The following is a 19,441-nucleotide window of genomic DNA, read 5'->3' on the forward strand; positions in this document are numbered from 1 at the left end:
GGCTCTGTTCTGTTCCACTGGTCTATATCTCTGTTTTGGTACCAGTACCATGCTGTTTTGGTTACTACAGCCTTGTAGTATAGTTTGAAGTCAGGTAGTGTGATGCCTCTAGCTTTGTTCTTTTGGCTTAGGATTGTCTTGGCAATGCAGGCCCTTTTTTGGTTCCACATGAGCTTTAAAGTAGTTTTTTCCAATTCTGTGAAGAAAGTCATTGGTAGCTTGATGGGGATGGCATTGAATCTATAAATTACCTTGGGCAGTATGGCCATTTTCACGCTATTGATTCTTCCTATCCATGAACATGGAATGTTCTTCCATTTGTTTGTGTCCTCTTTTATTTAGAGGTCCTTCGCATCCCTTGTAAGTTGGATTCCTAGGTATTTTATTATCTTTGAAGCAATTGTGAATGGGAGTTTACTCATGATTTGGCTCTCTGTTTGTCTGTTATTGGTGTATAAGAATGCTTGTGATTTTGGCATATTGATTTTGTATCCTAACACAGGTACAATACTTTCTTAACAAAAATGAGGTCATACTGGAGAAAATTCTCTTCAGCTTGCTCTTTTCATTTAATGATATATCATAGCCGTCTCTTGGTATCAGTATACATACATCTCTCATTTTTATTAACTGCTACATTATTTTCCAATGTATGGAAGTAACTTTTTTTAAGGTTTTAATGAGGTGTAACTGACATACAGTAAACTGTATTCAAAGTGTACAACTTGGTAAGTTTTAATATATATGTAGACACTTTTGAAATTTTCACAGTAATCAAGAAATTGAACATGTCCATTCCCTTCAAGTTTCCTTGTGCCCCTTTGTAATTCCTCCCTCCCACCCCTCCCCTTCTCCCCACTCACCTCCACCACTAGCAACCACTGATTTGCCTTCTGTCTCTATAGATTAGTTTGCATTTTCTAGTACAGTATAAGAAAGTATTGTATGTACTCTATTTCTAACTTCTTTCACTCAGCATAATTATTCTGAAATTCATCCATGTTGTGTGTATCAATAGCAGGTATATGTTTAACTTTTTTTTTTAAGTACATTTCCATTTTGTTTTTCTCCTGAGAATAGTCTGTCTTCAGTCTTTAAGAACTCAGCTCCTTACATGGGCTTTCGTGGGGGACGTGGGGCAGCACCCACAGGTCTAAATGGGGGTGGGGGTGTTCAGCCCTTATGGGCTTCGCGAGATCGATTCCTGAGTACTTTGCTGTGAACTGCACAACTCACACAGTAATGTAGCTTCACATACAGCTTGGGAAGCACATAGGCATCAAAGACGCTCGCTTCAGAAATGTCCCTGACTGCTGCGGCCCCCACTATGTTTTGAATGACGAATTTCTTAATGGCCTTGTCCTTGGGCACTCATTGGGCACAGTTAGTGCAGCAAATAGGCGGCACGTGGCCAAGGCCCTTTTTGGCACGACCATTGTTCCTTCTTTTCTTTGTCATCTTGGAGGCACGGACCGGAGATATATGTTTATCTTTTAAAGAAACTGCCGGAGATATATGTTTATCTTTTAAAGAAACTGCCAAGTTCCTTGTTAGTATAGTGGTGAGTAAAAACAACCGAAACAAACAAATAAACTGCCAAGTTGTATTCCAAAATGGTTATACCATTTTATATTCCCACCAGCAGTGTACGAAAGTTCCGGTTCCTCTACATCCTTATCATCACTTGGTAAGCTCAGTACTTTTAATTTCAGCTATTCAAATAGATGTGTAGTAGTATTTTATTGTGCCTTTCATTTGCACTTTTCTAATGACTAATGATATTTGGCATCTTTTCATGTGCTTATTTATCATCTGTATATCTTCTTTGGTGAAGTATCTTAAAATTTGTGTTCATTTTTACTGTGTTGTTTGCTTTCTTATTATTGACTTTTGAGAGTTTTAAATTTATTCTGATTACAAATCTTTTATCAACAGTAAAAAGGAACAAACTATTGATACATGTAGCAACACAGATAAATCTCAAAATAATTATGCTGAGTAAGAGAGGCCAGAAAAAAAGATAAAACATATTAAATGATTCGGTTTATACAAAATATTGGAAAATACAAATGAATCTACAATGCATCCTAGGTTCTTTATCCTTCCTTTGTTCCTTTTATTTTGCAGGTAAATTCTCCCTGACACCCAACCTTTTCCAGAGACCTGCTTTTCTTGCCCTGTAAGCTTCATTTCAAAGACTAGAGATTATGTATTTTCTGCATTTTTCTGTAGCAGGGGAGACTGGTAGCCTTTATGAGGGTCTGGGTCTTTTGCTTTGTCAAATGATCCTTTACTGAAATATTTTACTTTGTAGTTCTTAACTAACTGGGCATTCGACTGCAACATTGTTGATGTCATCTCTTCCAACTGGGCTAGTCTATTTGCTTGCTTTGAATATATCTCTTGTATTTATTCCCAAATTCACATCTTTATTCATGCTACCACTTGTCTAAAACATTATCTTCACTATTTAAATACTCTTTATCCTTCAAAGCTCAAGTTAAATCCTACCTGCTCTTCCAACCTCATCTTGGGAATCTCTTCCTATCCTGAGTTCCTTTGGTCTTCACTGTCTTCACACTTATTATAAGGGGCATCCAAATTGGAAAAAAGGAAGTCGAACTGTCACTGTTCACTGATGATATGATCATATACCTAAAAAATCTTAAAGACTCTTCCAAGAAGCTCCTAGATCTGATAAATGAATTCCGTAAAGTTTCAGGATACAAAATCAATGTACATAAATCAGGAGCACTGCTATACACCAACGGCCAAGCTGAGAATCAACTCAGTAACTCAATCCCTTTTATAAAGGTTGCAAAAAATAAAATAAAATACTTAGGAATATACTTAGCAAAGGAGGTGAAAGAGTTCTACAAGGAAAACTACAAAACACTGCTGAAACAAATCACAGATGACACAAACAAATGGAAACACATTCCATGCTCACAGATAGGTACAATCAATATTGTAAAAATTACCATACTGCCAAAAGCAATCCATAGATTCAATGCAATTTCCATCAAAACACCATCATCATTCTTCATAGGAATAGAAAAAACATTCCTAACATTTATATAGAACAAAAAAAGAGCCCATAGAGCCAAAGCAACACTAAGCAAAAAGAACAAACCTGGAGGCGTCACATTACCCAACTTCAAACTATACTATCAGGCTTTAGTTACCAAAACATCATGGTACTGGTACACAAATAGGCATATAGACCAATGGAACGGAATATAGAACTCAGAAATAAAGCCAAATACTTACAGCCAACTAATCTTCAACAAAACATACAAAAACATGAACCAGGGAAAGGATACTCTATTCAATAAATGGTGCTGGGATAACTGACAAGCCACATACAGAAGAATGAAACTGGATCTTCATCTCACACCTTAAGCAAAAATCAACCCAAGATGGATCAAAGATTTAAATCTAAGACTTCAAACCATAAAAATTCTAGAAGATAACATCGGAAAAACTCTTCTAGACATTGGCTTAGGCAAAGAATTCATGACTAAGACCCCAAATGCAAAACAAAATAAAACAAAAATAAATATAACAACAAAAAATAAATATAACAAAAACATAAATAAATGGGACCTAGTTAAACTGAAAAGCTTCTGCAAAGCAAAAGAAATAATCAGCAGAGTAAACAGACAACCCACAGAGTAGGAGAAAATATTCGCAAACTATGTATCTGACAAAGGACTAATATCCAGAATCTACAAGGAACTCAAATCAGCAAGAAATAAAACAAATAATCCTGTCAAAAAGTCAGCAAAGGACATGAATAGGCAATTCTCAAAAGAAGATGTACAAACAGCCAACAAACATATGAAAAAAATGCTCAACATCACTAGTTATCAGGGAAACGCAAATGAAAACCACAATGAGATACCATTTTACTCCTGCATGAATGGCCATAAAAAGAGAAAATAGATGTTGGCATGTATGTAGTGAAAAGGAAACACTTTTACACTGCTGGTGGGAATGTAAACTAGTACAATCACTATGGAAAACAGTACGGAGATTCCTTAAAGAATTAAAAGCAGAACTACCATTTGATCTAGCAATCCCACTACTGGGTATCTCCCAAAGGAAAAGAAGTAATTATATGAAAAAAAAAAAAAAAAACCCACATGCACATGCATGTTTACAGAAGCACAATTTGCAATTGCAAAAACATAGAGCCAATCTAAATGCCCATCAACCAACAAGTGAATCAACTAGTGTTCAAAATAACCAGCTAGCATCATGAAAACAGGATCAAATTCACACATAACAATATCAACCTTAAATGTAAATTGGCTAAATGCCCCAGTTGAAAGGCACAGCCTGGCAAACTGGATAGAGTCAAGACCCATTGGTGTGCTGTGCTCAAGAGACTCAACTCATGTGCAAAGACATACATAGGCTCAAAATAAAGGGATGGAGGAAAATTTACCAAGTAAATGGACAGCAGAAAAAAGCAGGAGTTGCAATTCTAGTTTCTGACAAGACAGACTTTAAACCAACAAAGATCAAAAAAGACAAAGAAGGGCATTACATGGCTGGGTGCAGTGGCTCACGCCTGTAATCCCAGCACTTTGGGAGGCTGAGGTGGGTGGATCATGAAGTCAGGAGTTCAAGACCAGCCTGGCCAACATAGTGAAACCCAATCTCTACTAAAAATACAAAAATTAGCTGGGTGTGCTGGCATGCACCTGTAGTCCCAGCCACTTGGGAGGCTGAGGGAGGAGAATTGCTTGAACCCGGGAGGTGGAGGTTGCAGTGAGCTAGACCACACCACTGCACTCCAGCCTGGGTGACAGAGTGAGACTCCATCTATAAAAAAAAAAAAAAAAAAAAAAAGAAGGGTATTACATAATGGTAAAGGGATCAATTCACAAAGAAAAGCTAACTATCCTAAATATATATGAACCCAATACAGGAACACCCAGATTCACAAAACAAGTTCTTAGAGACCTACAAGGAGACTTAAACTGCCACACAATAGTGGTGGGAGACTTTAACACCCCACTGTCAATACTGGACAGATCAACAAGACAGAAAATTAACAAGGATATTCAAGACTTGAACTCGGCTCTGGATTAAGTGGACTTGATGGATGTCTACAGAACTCTCCACCCCAAGACAACAGAATATATATTCTTCTCAGTGCCATATGGCACTTCCTCTAAAATAGATCACATAATTGGAAATACAACATTCCTCAGCAAATGCAACAGAACTGAAATAACAACAAACAGTCTCTCAGACCACATTACAATCAAATTAGAAGTCAAGATTTAAAAACTCACTCAAAATCACACAACTACATGGAAATTGAACAACCTGCTCCTGAATGACTCCTGCGTAAATAATGAAATTAAGGCAGAAACCAAAAACTTCTTCAAAACCAATGAGAACAAAGAGACAATGTACCAGAATTTCTGGGATGCAGCTAAAGCAGTGCTAAGAGAGAAATTTATAACACTAAATGCCCACATTGGAAAGCTAGAAAGATTTCAAATCAAAACCCTAACATCACAATGAAAAGAACTAGAGAAGCAAGAGCAAACAAATCTAAAAGCTAGCAGAAGACAAGAAATAACTAAGACCAGAACAGAACTGAAGGAGATAGAGACACAAAAAACCCTTAAAAAAAAAATCAATGAATCCAGGAGCTGGTTTTTTGAAAAAATTGATGAAATAGATAAGACTGCTAACTAGACTAATAAGAAAAGAGAGAAGAACCAAATAGTCAAAAAATGATAAAGAGGATATCACCACTGACCCACGGAAATACAAACTACCATCAGAGAGTAGTATAAACGCTTCTAGGCAAATAAACTAGAAAATCTAAAGAAATGGATAAATTCCTGGACATGTACACCCTCCCAACACTCAACCAGGAAGAAGTTCAATCCTTGAATAGACCAATAACAAGTTCTGAAGTTGAGGCAGTAATAGCTTACCAACCAAAAACAGCCCAGGACCAGGTAGATTCACAGCTAAATTCTACCAGAGGTACAAAGAGGAGCTGATACCATTCCTTCTGAAACTGTTACAAACAATTGAAATGGAGGGACTCCTTCCTAACTCATTTTATGAGGCCAGCATCATCCTGATACCAAAACTTGGCAGAAACACAACAACAAAAAAAGAAAACTTCAGGCCATTATCCCTGATGAACATTGATGCAAAAATCCTCAATAAAATACTGGCAAACTGAATCCAACAGCACATCAAAAAGCTTATTTACCAATCAACTTGGCTTCATCCCTGGGATGCAAGGCTGGTTCAACATATGCAAATCAATAAGCACAGTCCATCACATAAACAGAACCAATGACAAAAACCACGATTATTTCAATAGATGCAGAAAAGGCCTTCAATAAAATTCAACATCTCTTCATGTTAAAAACTCTCAATGAACTAGGTATTGATGGAAAATATCTCAAAATAATAAGAGCTATTTATGACAAACCCATGGCCAATATTATACTGAATGGGCAAAAGCTGGAAGCATTCCCTTTGAAAACTGGCATAAGACAAAGATGCCCTCTCTCACCACTCCTATTCAACATAGTATTGGAAGTGCTGACCAGGGCAATAAGGCAAGAGAAAGAAATAAAGAGTATTCAAATAGGAAGAGAGGAAGCCAAATTGTCTCTGTTTGCAGATGACATGATCCTATATTTACAAAACCCCATCGTCTCAGCCCAAAAACTCCTTTAGCTGATAAACAACTTCAGCAAAGTCTTAGGATACAAAATCAATGTGCAAAAATCACAAGCATTCCTACACACCAACAATAGACTAGCAGAGAGCCAAATCATGAATGAAGTACCATTCACAACTGCTACAAAGAGAATAAAATACATAGGAATACAGCTAACAAGGGACATGAAGGGCCTCTTCAAGGAAAACTGCAAGCCACTGTTCAAAGAAATAAGAGAGGACACAAACAAATGGAAGAACATTCCATGCTCACGGATAGGAAGAATCAATATCATGAAAATGCCCATACTGCCCAAAGTAATTAATAGATTCAATGTTATTCCCATCAAACTACTGTTGACTTCCTTCACAGAATTAGAAAAAACTACTTTAAATTTCATATGGAACTAAAAAAGAGACCATATAACTAAGACAATCCTATGCAAAAAGAACAAAGCTGGAGGCATCACACTACCTGACTTCAAACTATACTACAGGGCTACAGTAACCAAAACAGCATGGTACTGGTATCAAAACAGACATATAGACCAATGGAACAGAACAGAGACCTCTGTTAAACAGAGAAATAAGTCCACACATCTGCAACCATCTGATCTTCAACAAACCTGACAAAAACAAGCAATGGGGAAAGGATTCCCTATTTGATGAATGGTGCTGGGAAAACTGGCTAGCCATATGCAGAAAACTGAAACCGGACCCCTTACTTACACCTGATTCAAAAATTAACTCGAGGTGGATTTAAGACAAATGTAAAACCAAAAACCATAAAAACCCTAGAAGAAAACCTAGGCAATACCATTCAGGACATAGGCATAGGCAAAGACTTCATGACAAAAACACCAAAAGCAACTGCAACAAAAGCGAAAGTTGACAAATGGGATCTAATTAAACTAAAGGGCTTCTGCACAGCCAAAGAAATTAGCATCAGAGTGAACAGGCAACCTACAGAATGGGAGAAAATTTTTGCAATCTACCCATCTGACAAAGGGCTAATATCCAGAATCCACAAGGTATTTAAACAAATTTACAAGAAAAAAAACATCAAAACGTGGGCAAAGGATATGAACAGACACTTCTCAAAAGAACACATTTATGCAGCCAATAAACATATGAAAAAAGGCTCATAATCACTGATCATTAGTGAAATGCAAATCAAAACCACAATGAGATATCATCTCACGCCAGTCAGAATGGCAAGATTAAAAAGGAAACAACAGATGCTAACAAGGCTGTGGAGAAATAGGAACACCTTTTTTTTTTTTTTTTTTTTTTGACATGGAGTCTTGCTCTGTCACCAGGCTGGAGTGCAGTGGCATGATCTTGGCTCACTGCAACCTCCACCTCCCGAGTTCAAGCGAATTCTCCTGCCTCAGCCTCCTGAGTACCTGGGACTACAGGCATGCACCACAATGCCCAGCTAATTTTTTTGTATTTTTAGTAAAGACAGGGTTTCACCATGTTGGCCAGGATGGTCTCAATCTCCTGACCTCATGATCTGCCTGCCTTGGCCTCCCAAAGTGCTGGGATTACAGGCATGAGCCACTGCGCCCAGCCAGGAATGCTTTTACACTGTTGGTGGGCATGTAAATTAGTTCAACCATTGTGGAAAACAGTGTGGCGATTCCTCAAGGACCTAGAACCAGAAATACCATTTGACCCAGTAATCCCATTACTGGGTATATACCCAAAGGAATATAAAGCATTCTACTATAAAGACACATGCACACATGTGTTTATTGCAGCACTATTTACAATAGCAAAGACATGGAACCAACCAAAATGTCAATCAATGATAGACTGGATAAAGAAAATGTGGTACATATACACCATGGAATACTATGCAGCCATTAAAAAGAATGAGATCACGTCCTTTGCAGGGACATAGATGAAGCTGGAAGCCATCATCCTCAGCAAACTAACACAGGAATAGAAAACCAAACACTGCATGTTCTCACTCATAAGTAGGAGTTGAACAATGAGAACACATGGACACAGGGAGGGGAACAACATACACAGGGGCCTGTTGAGGGGTGGAGGGCAAGGGGAGAGAGAGCATTAGGACAAATACCTAATGCATGCAAGGCCTAAAACCTAGATGACGGGTTGATAGGTGCTGCAAACCACGATGGCACATGTATACCTATGTAACAAAGCTGCACATTCTGCACATGTATCCCGGAACTCAAAGTAAAATTTGAAAAAAAAAAAGAAAGAAAAAAAAAGAAAAGAAAACTCCAAAAAAACAAAAACAAAAGCAAAAAAAACCCCACACATCTGGGCCAGGCATGGTGGCTCACGCCTGTAATCCCAGTACTTTGGGAAGCTGAGGCGGGTGGATCACCTGAGGTCAGCAGTTCAAGACCATCCTGGCCAACACGGCGAAACCCCATCTCTACTAAAAATACAAAAAATTAGCTGGGAGTGGTGGTGGGGGCCTGTAATCCCAGCTACTTGGGAGGCTGAGGCAGGAGAATCACTTGAACCTGAGAGGCGGAGTTTGCAGTGAGCTGAGATCGAGCCACTGCACTCCAGCCTGGGCGACAGAGCAAGACTCCGTCTGAAAAAAACAAACACAAAAACCCCAAAAAACACACGTGTACTGAACATGTAAAAAACAAAAAGAACTATGTATGAAACAGGGCAAGAGGAATCAGAAGATAAGTATAATTTTTATATAAGGAAAATTATATAATGAAGAATTCTTGGGATCTGAACCCCATTGAGATTCTGGAAACTGTCTATTATTTAAGTGGGTTACATAATAGAAATCATGTTGCAACACACAGTCTTACCTTGGATCTACAGAAAACAGCTTAGCTCAGTGTTTTTAAACTAAAGGTCATAAACCTTGGTGAGTCATGAAACCAATTTAGTTGCTCTAAGCAACCCGTGAAAAAAAGAAATAGAAACAGAGTAGAATAAAATAAATGGAAAATACTGGATGCACACCTCACATGGTAAAAACTGTATTGGAAACTTTTGTTCCTGTTTTATATATGTGTATACATTATGTACACATGTGCTGGTCCATGATGGAAAGTGTGTTTCTTACTGGGAGCATGCCAATGTCCTAGCTGATGCAGTCATGTAAATCAAGTGCTTAGTGCTTCCTTATAAATGGCCGAGATCCCTTGAAAAGTTTCTATATGCTTAAACCAAGAACATTGTGAATAAGGAATGATTTTTCCAAGTGACTGTGTAAGTTGCTCAATATAGACAGATCTCTGGGCCATGTGTCAAAAGCATTTTGAATATAGACAGATCTCTGGGCCATGTCTCAAAAGCAAATTGATAAATGTACTAAGCGTAATTAAAAGACAATAGGCAGAATGTAAAATGGTTCAGTCACTGTGGAAAACAATTTGAGTTTCTCAAAAACTTAAACACAGAATTACCATATGACCCTGCAATTCCACTCTTAGGTATATATTCCAAAGAACTGAAAGCAGGGACACAAACAAGAACATAGTTCACCCATGTTCATAGCAGCACTATACACAAGAGGCAAAACAGGGCAACAGCCCAAATGTCTATCAGTAGATGAATGAATAAACCAACTGTGATGTATACAAACAATGGAATATCATTCAGCCATAAAAAGAACAAAGTGCCAATACATGCTACAAGGTATATGACCCTCCAAGACATTATGCTAAGTGAAAGAAGTCAGACATAAAAGGTCACATTGTATGATTCCATGTCTATGAAATATCCAGAATGGCTGGCACACTGGGAGGCTGAGGCAGGTGGATCACTTGAGCCCAGGAGTTCAAGACCAGCATGGGCAACATGGTGAAACCCCATCTCATCCATACTAAGAATACAAAAAAATTAGCTAGCCATGGTGGCACACGCCTATAGTACCAGCTACTTGGGAGGCTGAGGTGGGAGGATCACTTGAGCCCAGGTGGTCGAGGCTGCAGTGAGCTGTTACCATGCCACTGCACTCCAGTCTGGGTGACAGGGCAAGACTCTGTCTCAAATAAGCAAACAAACAAACAGACAAAAAATGAAAGACTAGACCAACTGTGGTGGCTCATTCCTGTAATCTCAGCACTTTAGGAGGCTGAGGCAGGAGGATTGCTTCAGCCTAGGAGTTCCAGATCAGTCTGGGCAACACAGTGAGACTCCATCTCTACAAAAAATAAAAAATTAGCCAGGTGTGGGTAGCACACACCTGTAATCTCAGCTACTTGGGGGGCTGAGGCAGGAGGATCACTTGAGCCTAGGAGGTCAAAACTGCAATGAGCTGTGATCGTGCCACTGCACTCCAGTCTGGGTGACAGAGCGAGATGCTGTCTTTAAATTAATTAATTAAGTAAGTAAGTAAATAAGTAAAAGACTATAGGCAGATATAAGTACTAGTAATACAAATACCCAGAATCTAGAAGGCAAATCTTTCTCAGGATATTAGAAACTAAATAAAAAAGAGTATCTTTATTTTTTCTTAATATTAAAAAAAATATGGTCATATAGAGAGTAAATAATCCTTACAAATCAAAGGCTAAATGGAAAAATGAACTGTAGATAATTCTGAGCAACACCTCTGAGAGAAAATTGGCATATGCTTTTCTAGAAACATCTTTAAAAAATCAAATTCAGGCTGGGTGTGGTGGCTCATGCCTGTAATCGCAGCATTTTGGGAGGCCAATGCAGGAGGACTGCTTGAGGCCAGGAGTGCAAGACCAGCCTGGGCTACATGGCAAGACTCTCTCTCTAAAAAAAAAAAATAAAACAAAATTAAAAATTAGCCATTATAGTGCCATTGTACTTCAGCCTGGGTGACAGGGCAAGACCCTGTCTCAAAAAAAAAAAAAAAAAAATCAAATTCAGCAAGAGAGGAAACACTATTCTTAAATATAAAGGAGAAAATAAGGAAGAAAACAAAAACTTTTGAACAGAATTTTGGACTTGAAGGATGGGGAGAACAAACCAGGTTTCGTTTAATTTACAAATCTTCTCTTTAAGAAGAAAAAAAATTTAAAAAAGGTGTGTGGGAAGATAATGTGAATCAACTACCTTCCTCTTCCCTGGGTGAAACAGTTTTTATTACTGCTCTTACAGTATGTATCTGTGTTGGTAGAGAGTTCACCACAGGTGTCGGGTGCAGACTGGCCAACCCCTTGGGGGGTATGCTATGAAGACAGATGGCTGTCTAGACTAGATCACTGTTTTTCAAACTGAATAACAGAGCCCTAAGGGTCCTCTTGGCTGCTAGAGTAAGTGAAGAGAAGTGAGAGGGAAAAGGAAGTGGTGCTGTTGATGCTCCAGGCCTCTATGCCTAATTCATTCAGGTCAGGTTTGCTTTTATCTTTTAAATCCTAGGATTCCATGTTAAAGCTTCACTTGAAAATAGTTCTGTTGCTAAAGAAAATTATAAAAACCATTGGACTGGATCAAGGGTTCCCAAACCTGCCTCCTCAACAGAATTACTAAAAGAGCCTTTTCAAGTTAGAAATTCCTGGGTCATACCTCTAGACCTACTGAAATAGTAACTCCCTGAAGGATTCTTGTGCAGCCAGCCCAAAGCTAGCCCATGTGTTTGAGGAGCAGTGGACCAGATGATCCTTGCTTTCCTGAGTCTATGACAAAACAGAACTTAAATCAGTAGGCAAGAATCTCAGGCAAGAGAGCAGGTGGTAGCAGATGGAAAAAGAGAATACAGATAGCTAAATCACTAGGGTCTAATGAAGAAAACAAAAAAATTGGTAAATGAGGAGCCTGACTAAGATCAGAAGTTGCTCTGGAGATTTAATTGCCTGGCAAAGGGCCCATTTTATCTCATAGCCTGCGATAACTATCCATGTTGGTGATGGTAGTCAAAATGGTTTAATGGAGCAGCTGTCCAAAAAAGTATAATGTGAACCACATACGTAGTTTTAAAATTTCTAGTAGCCATGGTAAGGAAAAATGAAAATAAAGAGGTAAAACCAATTTTAAAAATATATTTTATTTAGGCCAGGTACAGTGGCTCACGCCTGTAATCCCAGTACTTTGAGAGTCCGAGGTAGGCAGTTCACCTGAGGTCAGGAGTTCGAGACCGGCCTGGCCAACACAGCGAAACCTTGTCTCTACAAAAAATACAAAAATTAGCTGGGAGTGGTGGCGATATGGAAGGGAAGAGTGTGGTCCCTTTAAATGATACAGAAGCGGGGAAGGGAAGTGCTAGTTAGAGGAGGACGTGGTCCCTGGCTAGGGTTCCACCCACATGAACCTAGGTGAGGACAGGCATTTCCTGCCCAAATGTTGTATTTTCCCAAGACCGCCCTGGCCTGCCACGCCCCCATCCTATGCCTATAAACAATCCCCTCCCCCCAGACTCCAGCAGGCAGACACACAGGTGGCTGGACATGGCGAGAAGCACATCAGCAGGCACCAGCACACCAGCAGGCCACCCACCAGCAGAACGACATTTGGCTAGGGCAGCCAGAGGAGAGCCCAGTCCACCGAGCGGTCCGACTCCAAGGGAAAACCATCTCCCTTCTGACTCCCCAATCTGCTGAGAGCTACTTCCACTCAATAAAACCTTACACTCGTTCTCCAAGCTCATAAGTGATCCGATTCTTCCCATACACCAAGGCAAGAACCCTGGGATACAGAAAGCCCTCTGTCTTTACGATAAGGCAGGGGTATAAATGAGCTAACACAAGCTGCCTATGCATGGCTAAACTAAAAGAGCACCCTGTAACACACACCCACTGGGGCTTCAGGAGCTGTAAACACTCACCCCTAGACACTGTCATGGGGTAGGAGCCCCACAGCCTGCCCATCTGTATGCTCCCCTAGAGGTCTGAGCAGCGGGGCACTGAAGAAGTGAGCCACACCCCCACCACACATCCTGCGAGGGGGACATGGGAGCTTTTTCCCTTTCAGTGGTGCATGTTTATAATCCCAGATACTCAGGAGGCTGAGGCAGGAGAATTGCTTGAACCTGGGAGGCAGAGGTTGCAGTGAGCTGAGATTGCATCATTGCACTCCAGCCAGGGCGACAGAGACTCTGTCTCATTAAAAAAAAAAATATATATATATATATATGTATATATATGTGTATATATATATGTATATGTGTATATATATGTGTATATATGTATGTATATGTGTATATATGTGTATATATGTATATATGTATATATATGTGTATATAGGTATATATGTATATATGTGTATATATGTATATATGTATGTTTGTGTGTATATATAATTTAATTGCATATATCCAAATTTTCATTCACTTTTAACATATAATTCAATATAAAAATTACTGAGATTGTTTACCTTATTTTTTGTACTAAGTTTTAAAAATTTTACAGTACATCTCAATTCAGCCCAGTTATATTTCAAGTGCTGAATAACCACATGTGGCTAGTGACTACCATATTGTATAGTGTAGAACTAATTAATTAAAAAATCAATGTATTCCCTTTCAAAATTGAGATTCAGTTGCAATAAAAACATAAAAAGCCCATGAATCACTTTCCTAGCCCCAGAGATGCTGTTCCAGAGGCTAGTCTGATGACAATTTTGTCTGTAGATATCATACCCAACTTGACTTCTTCAGCTCTGACCACTCTCCCTCTTCCCAGCAGCAGTGTCTGTGTGCTGGACATTTACACCTGAATGTCCTGCTCACAAAGCCTATTCAAAATGCCTAAAACCAAATTCACCATCTTTCTTCCAAAATAAAACAAATACATTTACCTCTTGATTTTCCTATTTCTATCAGTTACTTAAGATCAAAACTTCAGAGTCAACTTCTTCCTTTTTCTTTACTCTGCACAAGCACCAAGTTCTATTTACTTTTCTGTCACAATCTCTTGCTCACTCGCCCTTTCCTGCTTCTAATTCTCCCTGCTGATCAGTCTAGTATGGTGTTACCAAATATATACACTTAATACACTAAGTATAATGTCATTTATTTATCTTCAGTGGCTCTATAATGCCTTATACTTCAGCTATGAATTCAGAACCATGCACAATCTTAAACCTACCCCCCCATCTGGCCTATGTCATTCCAACCTTATCTTTCACCAATCTCCTAGAAAAGCCTTTCTTAAGGCAAACCATCCTATGCTCTATCTCCTGAAAATGCCTTATATTTCCTCATCTCAGTGCTTTATGATTTTCTATCCACCTAGAATGCCCTTATTTCAGTTTACCTATTCAAAGCATTAATTCAACAAATATTTGTGTGTCAGGCATTGTGCTATGTACTGGAGGCAATATAAATACAGGCATATCTTGTATAATTATGCTTTGCTTGATCACACTTTACAGCTATTGCATTTTTTACAAATTGAAGGTTTGTGGCAACCCTGCATTGAGCAAGTCTATTGGTGCCATTTCTCCAAAAGCATGTGCTCATTTCATGTCTCTGTTACATTTTGGTAATTCTTGCAATATTTCAAACTATTTCATTATTATTATATCTGTTATGAGCTGTGATCAGTGATCTTTGATGTTACTATTGTAATTGTTTTAGAGCACCATGAACCATACCCACATAAAACAGCGAATTTAATTGATAAATGTTATGTGTGTTCTGACTGCTCCACTGACCTGGCTTTCCCTGTTTCCCTCTCCTCAGGTTCCCCTATTCCCTGAGACAAAACAATAACGAAATGAGGCCAGTTGATTACCCTACAATGGCCTCTACGTGTTCAAATGAAAGGAATAGTTACATATATCTCACTTTAAATCAAAAGCTAGAAAAGATTAAGCTTAGTGAGGAAGGCCTATTGCAAGCTGAGATAGGATAAAACCTAGGCCTTTAGCACTAGTCAACTTGTGAAATGCAAAGGAAAAGTTCTTAAAGGAAATTAAAGATGCTACTCCAGGTTGAGTGCTATGGCTCACACCTGTAATCCCAGCACTTTGGGAGGCTGAGTTGGGAAGATCACTTGAGCTCAGGAGTTCAAGGCCAGCCCGGGCAACATGGTGAAACCCCATCTCTACAAAAAATACAAAAATTAGCCAGGCATGGCAGTGAACGCCTATAGTCCCAGCTACTTGGGAGGCTGAGGCCAGAGAATCACTTGACCCACGAGGAGGTTGAGGCTGCAGTGAACTGTGACCACACCACTGCACTCCAGCTTGGGTGACAGAGTCTCCCTGTCTCAAAAAAAAAAAAAAAAAAAAAAAGATGCTGCTCCAGTGAATACATGAATGAAAAGAAAGTGAAATAGCATTACTGATATGGAGAAAGGTTTAGTGGTCTGCATAAAAGATAAAACCAGCCACAATATTCCCATAAGCCAAAGTCTAATCCAGAGCAAGGCCCTAACCTTCTTTGATTCTATGAAGGCTCAGAGAGATGAGGTAGCTGCAGAAGAAAAGTGAAGCTAGTGGAGGTTGGTTCATGAGGTTTAAGGAAAGAAGCCATCTCCATAGCATAAAAGTACAAAGCAAAGCAGTAAGTGCTGATGGAGAAGCTGTAGCATCAAGTTATCCAGAAGATCCAGCTAAGATCACTGATGAAGGTGGTTACACTAAAAAACAAATTTTCAATGTAAATAAAACAGCTTTCTATTGGAAGAAGATGTCATCTAAGACTTTCATAGCCAGAAAGGAGAAGTCAATGCCTGGCTTCAAAGCTTCAAACGACAGGCTGACTCTCATGTTAAGGGCTAAGGCAGTTGGTGACTTTAAGTTGAAGCCAGTGCTTATTTACTATTCCAAAAATCCTAGGGCTCTTAAAAATTATGCTGAATCTACTCTGCCTATGCTCTATAAATGAAACAACAAAGCCTGGATGACAACACATCTGTTTATAGCATGGTTTACTGAATGTTTTAAGCCCACTGTGGAGACCTAATGCTCAGAAAAAAGAATTCCTTGCAAAACACTACTGCTCACTGACAATATACCTTGTCACTCCAGAGTTCTGATGGAAATGTACAAGGGTATTAATGTTGTTTTCATGCCAACTAACACAATATCCATTCTGTAGCCCTTAGATCAAGGAGTAATTTCAACTTTCAAGACTTATTTAAGAACTACATTTCGTAAAGCTATAGCTGCCATAAATAGTAATTCCTCTAGTGGATCTGAGCAAAGTAAACTGAAAACATTCTGGAAAGGATTCACCAATCTACATGCCATTAAGAACATTTGTGATTCATGGGAGGAGGTCAAAATAATAACATCAATAGGAGTTTGGAAGAAGTTGATTCTAATGGATGATAAGGGGTTCAAGACTTCAGTGGAAAAAGTAATGGCAGATATGGTAGAAACAGCAAGAGAACTAAAATTAAAAGTGGGGCCTAAAGATTTAGGCTGAATTGCTGCAATCTCATGATAAAACTTGAACAGATGAGGAGTTCCTTTATAGGGATGAACAAAGAAACTAGTTTCTTGAGATGGAATCTACTCGGGGTGAAGACACTGTGAACACTGTGGAAATTACAACAAAGAATTTAGACATAATTTAGACAACAAAGAATTTAGACATAATTCTAAATATTAAACAAAATATTTAGAATATTACATACACTTAGTTGATAAAACAGTGGCAGGATCTGTGAGGACTGACTGATTTTGAAAGTTCTACTGTAGGTAAAATGCTATCAAACAGCATCACATGCTACAGAGAAATCTTTCATGAAAGGAAGAGTCAGTTGATGAGGCAAACTCCATCGTCTTATTTTAAGAAACTGCCACAGCCACTCCAACCACCACCCTGATCAGTCAGCAGCCATCAACACTGAGTTAAGACCCTCTGCCAATAAAAAGATTATGACTCACTGAAGGCTCAGATGACTGTTAGCATTTTTTAGCAAGAAATTACTTTTTAATTAGGTTTGTACATTGTTTTCTTAGACATAATGCTATTGTACACTTAAGAGACTACGGTATAGTGTAAACATAACTTATATATGCACTGGGAAACCGAAAAAATTGTGTGACTCACTTTATTGCGATATTTGCTTTACTGCTGTGGTCTCAACCAAGCCTACAACATTTCTGAGGTGTGCCTGTAATCCTAATCTCAATTTCCCTCACTTTAAGAAATCTTTCTGACTATGCCCAAACAGAAGTGGTTTTGCATTACTGAGTTGTTCTCATATGGGATATAGTCTGTAACACTCATTGAGCCTTCACAATTTACTGCCTTGTAGGGGTAATTATCAGCTTTTTCTGTAAATATCTATCTTTCCAAATAGGGTGGATTCCCTGAAAGCATAGACGAGAATCATATCAATGTGATCTCCCTGGTGCTCAGTAAGTCACGGGTACTGATCCGCATTTGCCGGATGACAAGTATGAAAAAGAGGGAAGGGACTGTGGAGCAGGAGGAGGGCCCCACCTAGGAAAGAATCCTCACCCCCACCCAGTGACAGCAGACAAATCAGGATCAGAGGTAAGCAGGAAGGGCCTGCAAGAACTCTAAGGCTACTAAAAACATATGGGAAGTTTCACTCTTCCAATTCCATTTGCAATGAAATTCAGAATCAGCAACACTTAAGTCAGGTCCTAGCTTTTGGACCTCTACAACATGAGTTAGGTCATCAGCTTTAAAAACCCTTTCTTAATTCTAAATGAAAATAATACTACTGGTGATATTTAAGAAACACACATAATATCAGACTTAAAAAGAAAACTCACCACATGTTGTGTTCAAAAACTTTGGCTGGGTCAGTTAAAATCCTTGATCCCAGAGGGGCCACTGGGTGATAACCACTTTGGTATCTGTGTGGCACCTTTCCTAGCCTTAGACAGGAAATGGAATTTCTCCAAATCATATTCATCCTAAGCAGTACCTAAAAAGTTACAAATGATTAATTAGTCAACATAGATTAAACAGTGTATTGTTTATCTAATACCCAAAACCTGGTTCTAAAGGTTTTCAATCTGAGAAAGCACATGAAAACTATAAACTTTTTAATGAAAGATGAGCATAACAGCTTCTCTCCTGGAGTATATTCAGGCCAAGAGGTGGGAGAGAAATAATTAGGGTGGGCAATACTGGCTGGCATTTTTTTGAAAGCCGTAGCCTTGACCAACTTTGCTTTGTTAGATATTGTATTTGCTTATTTAATTTTTAGCACATGATCAAAGCATGTAAGTCCAAAATCTGAATTTGCGTACTAAAGACAGGTTTTTTTTTTAAGTAATTTTATTTTTTGGGGGGTAATTCTAGGAAAACATATTTCTAGGAGATATTTTGTGACCACTAGACAAAAATCCCAAGTACGGTAGAAGAATAAGAAAACAAACCTGTAACTCTCATTCTCCGTGCTGAACTGAATAATATGAAAATCAGTCAAATAAATAAATATTAAGACAGAATCTTAGCAATTCTTAATTCTAACAATCCTGTATACATATATTTTTAAGAATAGTTAGCAATATGGATGCAAAATAGATTTCCCTGAACAAAATGCATGCTTTGCCGGGCATGGTGGCTCATGCCTGTAATCCCAGCACTTTGGGAGGCCGAGGTGGGTGGCTCACTTGAGGTCAGGAGTTCGAGACCAGCCTGGCCAATATAGGAAAACACCATCTCTACTAAAAATACAAAAAAAAAAAAAAAAAAAAAAAATTAACCAGGAGTGATGTGAGTTCCTGTAATCCCAGCTACCTGGAGGCTGAGGCAAGAGAATCACTTGAACCCGGGAGGCAGAGATTGCAGTGAGCCGAGATTGTGTCACTGCACTCCCGCCTGGGCAACAGAACAAGACTCTGTCTCAAAACAAAACAAAACAAAAATGCATGC

General features: G+C 38.8%; 1 protein-coding gene and 1 pseudogene across 45 annotated transcripts in view; both read right to left on the reverse strand.

The window, feature by feature from the left end:
* Positions 1-19,441, reverse strand: part of METTL8 (methyltransferase 8, tRNA N3-cytidine) — a 181,979-nt gene that overhangs the window by 120,638 nt on the left and 41,900 nt on the right. For 37 of the 45 annotated variants that reach the window (XR_010122153.1, XR_010122152.1, XR_010122148.1 and 34 more), the window contains one exon: positions 18,331-18,485. The exons of 7 other annotated variants lie outside the window; for them this stretch is intronic. Coding sequence is in view for 14 of the 38 variants with exons in the window: in XM_055289704.2 (XP_055145679.1) it covers positions 18,331-18,473 (143 nt within the window). In the remaining 24 variants the exon portion in view is untranslated. Of the gene's footprint in view, positions 1-2,511; positions 2,604-18,330; positions 18,486-19,441 lie in introns of those variants that run through there. One more of the 45 variants, XM_055289710.2, reaches the window with a different exon arrangement.
* On the reverse strand, positions 1,058-1,917 carry LOC129488043 (small ribosomal subunit protein eS26-like; annotated as a pseudogene).

This window comes from Symphalangus syndactylus, chromosome 8, assembly GCF_028878055.3.
Source record: "Symphalangus syndactylus isolate Jambi chromosome 8, NHGRI_mSymSyn1-v2.1_pri, whole genome shotgun sequence".
Taxonomy (NCBI): Eukaryota; Metazoa; Chordata; class Mammalia; order Primates; family Hylobatidae; genus Symphalangus; species Symphalangus syndactylus.